At 44.5% G+C, this 6000-nt stretch overlaps 1 protein-coding gene across 1 annotated transcript in view; it reads right to left on the bottom strand.

Moving 5' to 3' along the window:
• Positions 1 to 5335, bottom strand: part of IL1RL2 (interleukin 1 receptor like 2) — a 54185-nt gene extending 48850 nt beyond the window's left edge. The window contains exons 1-4 of the mRNA XM_067704062.1: positions 5196 to 5335; positions 4523 to 4591; positions 3495 to 3726; positions 342 to 537 (exon numbers count right to left, since the gene is read on the bottom strand). Of these exons, the coding sequence (XP_067560163.1) occupies positions 342 to 537; positions 3495 to 3726; positions 4523 to 4591; positions 5196 to 5292 (594 nt within the window). The 5' untranslated portion in view covers positions 5293 to 5335. The remainder of the gene's footprint in view (positions 1 to 341; positions 538 to 3494; positions 3727 to 4522; positions 4592 to 5195) is intronic.
• Between the last annotated feature and the right edge of the window lie 665 nt (positions 5336 to 6000).

A 6000-nucleotide genomic window follows, 5' to 3' on the forward strand; every position in this document is an offset into this window, starting at 1 on the left:
TACTTCGTGATTCCTGAAACCTATGTGTGTACTACCCATTCAAAGAAACTACTTATCAATCTTAATTAAAAAGAATAACGAAGGATAGTCTGAAAAGTAAGAATAATTGGGGGAGGGGTGGATTCCAATAATAAGCTATGACCAAGCTCTAATAACTACAAATTTAAAAAATAAGTAATTAACAGCGTTAAATTATCCATAGCAATTAGCTAACAAATCTTACGTACACAAATCTCTCTCTTTACCAGTTCTGCTTCAAAAGGTACAGCTTAAACTAAAAAAACAAGTAGGTTTTAAAGAAGAGGAAGGAAAATAGCAATAGGAAATTTTTTTTGTTTTACCTTATACCACTTTACTGAATCCAAATGAAAACTGTTTGGGAAGTTCAGAGGACATATAAGAATGTCATCTCTTCCAACGTATAAAATCTGTTTGTACTCATCTGGCACATGCGGTTGACTGTTTCCAGAAGTACCACACCAATGTTTTTTAAATACAGTGAGGTTGACTTGCATTCTGGGACAGGTGTTTGTATCACTGTAAGAAAACAACAGATTGAAACCTCATAAACTCAAACAGTCACAAAACCAAATAATTCTGTTTATCTCCAAATATTTCCAAATCCTCTTCCAAGCACTGTGGAAACCCTCTGCCTCAAACAAGACAGCATACATCTCACAAGTCATTCATTACGAAAGGAAAAAAGATGTATTTGGATGGTGGAAACACGGGAGGACATCTTAACCAAATGGTCAAAATGAACATCACCAAGCAGGGACACGCGGATGCTAGGTGTCTCTGAGTGTGCTGTCTGAAGAGAATGCAAACCACTTCCATAGCATTCCAGCCAAGAAGGCTCAGCCTGAACCGACTCATGAAGAAATATCTGGCAAACCCAAATTAAGAGATACAATATAAAATAATTGTCTGTACTTCTTAAAAATGTCAATATCACACACACAAAACAGGCTGAAGATCTGTTCCAGATGAAAAGAGATTAAAAGTACATGACAACCAAATGCAATGCAGTGATCTTGGATTCAATCTTCCACAGGAAAAGGAAGAAAAACATTTATAAAAGTCATCACTGAGAAGATTGAGAAAATTAGAATACAAATTGGTTACTAGATAAAGTATTGTGTGATGGTTAAATTTCCTGAATGTGATAACTATTCTAATATAACTAAGAGAATATTCTTGCTGAGAGGAAAGACACATTGAAATATTAAGGGGTAAAGGGACCTGATGCATACAACTGAGATGATTTGGAATAAAATGGTTTAGAAAAAATACCGTGTGTAACATACACAGGGGATGATGGGGAAAATGTGGCAAAATGTTAAATAATAGAAATCTAGATAAAGGGTAGGCAGGAGCCCTTTATACAATTCTTGCAAATGTGATATGAATTTGAATTATTTCAAAGTAAAAATATACAGTTTACTAAACATGTATCATATCTATATATTAAAGATTTGTGAGAATTCATGTTTATTTTCTTCCATGACAGACAGTATTGATGTCTACGTTCTAGGAAAGATTATTTTGCCCCATTTCACAGCTCCCATATTTAAATATTTTAAATCCAGCCTGTGATCCAGCAATCCCACTCCTGGGTATATATCCGGAGAAAACCATAATTCAAAAAGATACATGCACCCCAGTGTTCATTGCAGCACTATTTACAAAAGCCAAGACATGAAAGCAACCTAAATGTCCATCAACAGAGAAACAGATAAAGAAGATGTGCTATACACACACACACACACACACACACACACACACACACAATGGAATATTACTCAGCCATAAAAAAGAATGAAATAATGCCATTTGCAGCAACATGGATGGACCTAGAGATTGTCATACTGAGTGAAGTAAGTCAGACAGAGAAAGACAAATATCATATGATATTGCTTATGTGTGGAATATAAAAAAAATGGTACAAGTGAACTTATTTACAAAGCAGAAATAGAGTTACAGATGTAGAAAACAATCTTATGGTTACCAGGGGAAAGGGGGGGAGAGGGATAAATTGGGAGATTGGGATTGACATATACACACTACTATATATAAAACAGATAACTAATAAAGACCTACTGTATAGTACAGGAAACTCTCTACTCGATACTATGTAATGACCTATATGGGAAAAGAGTCTAAAAAGGAGTGGACATACGTATGACTGATTTACTTTGCTGTACAGCAGAAAGTAACACAACATTGTAAATCAATTATACCCCAATAAAGATAAATAAAAATGAAGTCCCAGTTAGAATAAAAAATAAATAAATCCAGCCTGGACGTCCAGACAGATTTGTGCGGCATACGATCTCCAACTCTGGTTAATGAATAACCTGGAGGAAAGAGGAGAGCAGACCCCCTCAAGACGTCAGCAGCCGGTCTGCAGAGTGAGTGAAATTTTGGGGAAGGGGCTACTGGCACTTCCACCTGTGCCACTGAGTAACCATGTACTTCGAGTCAATCACACGGAAATGAGGAATCTGGCAGGAATCAGAGAAGGACATGGCCATCCTGAAACACAGAAAGAGGCTGGCAAATACCGAGGAACCGCAAGAGAGGGAGGATGCAGCTACGTTCCTGGAGTACCTACTTCACACATGAGCTGGGGTCATTTTAACTTCTACCCTATCTGGCTGACATTACTCCCACTTTACAGATAAGAAAGCCAAGGCTCGTGGAGGTCAAATGACTCATGAAGGTCATGCACATTAGCAAAGGGGGATAACAAAATTGGGGCCCTCAGCCAAAATGTGGTCCACAGATGTGTTTTAATTAGGACACATGCACAAAGCTTATTGGAAAGTTAACCACACACACACCCATACACACACATTCCAATTTCCAGGTTACCTTGAAATTTTGGAAGATGGACTTGAACTGCTGCATAGACTGCCACCTTTGGTGTGACATACGCTTTCTGGCTCACCACAGTGCCAACCAGGCTTAACTATCTCCCACCAGACCTTTGTCACTTACTTACATTACTAGCATAAGGCTTAGCATGGGGTCTAGAACATACTGGGTGCTTGGTCACTGTTAAATTCCTATAGCAGAACCCTTACAAAAAGTGCTTGAAGGAGGCTTATACCTATCTGGATGTACCACCTGTCGCAAAAACTTCTGGCATTCCAAGAAAGAAGGCAGCAATCATGTTGGAATTAAACAGGCTTTGTAAGCTGGTCTGGCCTTGGACATCATCTCAATAGGAAAAGATGCATTTCACGGTCCAGCAACTGATTTACAAATCTGTTCTGCTTAAAAGTCTGTTCATTGAAACCACCTCGTAACAATTACAAAACTATATTCTTCTCATTGTTTTCTACATTGATTAAGAGTTTATCAAGAGTTTTTCTAAAAGAATTATATATTATATAAATATTATACATATTATATAAATATATATATATATATATATATATATATATATATATATAAATGAGAGAGACAGTTCTCATGAATGAGGAACTTACTTTGTATCACAGTAGTAGATCCCAGAGTCCTCCCCTTTCACAGGGAGAAACAAAATCCAGTTTTGGTCCTGGTGGATTCGAGACTGTATGTTTTTGGATACTGGGATTTTTCTAGGATATTTATACCATGTTGCATCTACCTTCCCAGATGTTGGCAGAGGGTATATGCAGTGAAAAGCCGTAGGCTGGCCCACTGACACAGTATCCTGCATACTCACGTCCTCGCAAGCATCTAGGGAAAGAAAGGAAAAAAATAATCACAACCGAGAGCGCTAGTGTCGGTTATTATTAGTTTCCACAAACACCTCGATTTTCTTGCTGATTTGAAATTTTATGTGAGAGTTTTCTCAGTATGGGAGTTGCTGATGTGAAAGCATGACCCGAAGTCTTTCACATCTGTCCATAAGAGGGAATTTACTCGGTCCTCCCCCTCAACAAGTGATCTCCCCATTTGGAATGAGTCCCCTCTTTCCCTTCTAAGACCCTCAATTCCTTCATCTTCCTCCTTCAGTGTAAACGTTCCTATTCTGAGCCCCACTTGATCTGTTTTCCTACTGCTCTGCTACCCGGTTAATTCGTCCGTCCCCAATAAAAGGTGTAAGCATCTCCTCCCCAAAAGGATTGTTAAACAATTCCGCTCGCTTTAAAGTTCGTTTCTAACAAATTGCTTAGTGTTTCTTGGAAGTAATTTGTTCCGTGGCTGGTTTCTTTGCTATTACCTTGGGTCTAACATGTCCGTTTGTCATATAAAGTAGACGGTATTATAGATCTATTTGAGCATTTTAACTCGAGCCTTGACTTGCAAATTTGCCCATCTCCTACCCCTCTTCAAGTCACTTCAAAGCTCGAAGGGGATGCTTGGGGCTGAGCGTCTCCCGCGGGATTTTGCCTGGACCCCTGGGGCGAGTGTCACCGGCCAGGCTCCGGTCTCACGTGATCCCCCAGGAGGTCTGCACAGGGGCTCGCCCAGAGCGGCAGGGTGGCAGAGAGGGAGGGGGGCCACTGAGACCCGAACCAACCGAACGTACCTGCTCTGATAAATCGTGGAAGAGCGGTGCACACGACGCAGAGCAGCAACAATGGCATTCCCCTACAGGCTGCGAGGAAGAAAGACGGAGGCGTGGAAAGGGGCGCAGCGGGCGGAGCGCGCCCTCCCGCGGCACGAGGCCAGGGTTCTGCGACCTCTGAATCCCAGCTAGAGATCCCAGCTAGGCTTTTGACCTTTCCTGCTCCATGAGGAGACCTCCAACTTTGGCCCCAGATGTATCCGGACGCGCCCCCAAAGACGGCTCCCTCCCTTGCCCCACCCTTGCTCCGAGCGCCCACCTCCAGAATCCGGGGGGAGACGCATCAGTGGGAGGGGTCGGGAGGGGCCGGAGGCGCAGTGTGGGCATCGGGGCGGGTACTCTTCCAGGCTGCCCGGTCGCCTCCTTTGGGGGCGCAGGGACATCCCCTTCTGCCATGCAGCTCGCCGCCCGGCCCGCCTCAGCCCGCGGCCCCCGTTCCCCGTGGTGACGCCCAAGTGCCCACCGTGCGTCGCGCGTAGCCTTCCCTGCGCGTCCTTGGCCTCAGGTTCCTCCTGGGCCTGGCCGTCTAAACGGAAACCTGCTCACTCGGGAGAAGGCAGCTTAGGCCTATATGGCAAAGGTCGGCAGGAAAAGAGGGAGGAAGACGGACCGGCAGTGGACGCGGGCTCCACACCTTCTTCCACAGACGGAGTCCGCTCCCCCAAGGTCGCCCAGCCGGTCAGGGGCCGCCCGGGAGTCCCGATCGCCGCCCGCCGCCCAGTCGCGCACATTTTTGCCACCTCCTCGTCCCGCCCGCGCCCTGCTCAGCTGCAGACTCCGTGAGCCGATGTGTACCTGCAGAACTGGATCGGAGCGCGCAGGAACTCGTAGAAAGTGGAGACTGACAGCCCGGGACTGAGTCCTGTCGTGGCATTTCCGTACCAGGCTAGTTCCTCACTACGATGGGCGGGGCAGCCCTACCTTCCCGGTGCTAGCTTAGGAAGGAGCGTGCCATCGCACTAGGAAGTGGGTTCGAAGGCTTTGTGCCGGATATTCTGGCAGCTAAGAAGTCCTCCATCCCCATTAATTGTCTGCTGAAATCTATTCCAAATTGTGCCACCAAATGAACTATTCCTTCCTTTCCGAACTCCATTCGAGCAGTTATTACATGCCCTGCATTGGCCTGTATAGAATGCCCCCGGAGTAGACGCCGACCCAGATGGCTTTTAAGTGATATTATTTATCTGCCTGGGTCGTGCTGTTAACTTCTGTAAAGCAGGCATCCCACGGGGATCCTCAAATAGCCGGAGCAGGAAAACTGTTCCTGTCTGAAACTTCCAACCCTGACAACATCAACAGGGACTTGTTGCCCTGGCCATCAGGAGACACCCAGAGACATCCCGGAGGACACTGAGACTTAGAAAAAAATAGAAAATGTAATCTCCATTCAACAGGTTTCTGGCCAAGCTATTTCTGGTGGTCCTTGTGGGATTCCCAAC

The sequence above is a fragment of the Pseudorca crassidens genome, chromosome 14 (genome assembly GCF_039906515.1).
Source record: "Pseudorca crassidens isolate mPseCra1 chromosome 14, mPseCra1.hap1, whole genome shotgun sequence".
Classification (NCBI taxonomy): domain Eukaryota; kingdom Metazoa; phylum Chordata; class Mammalia; order Artiodactyla; family Delphinidae; genus Pseudorca; species Pseudorca crassidens.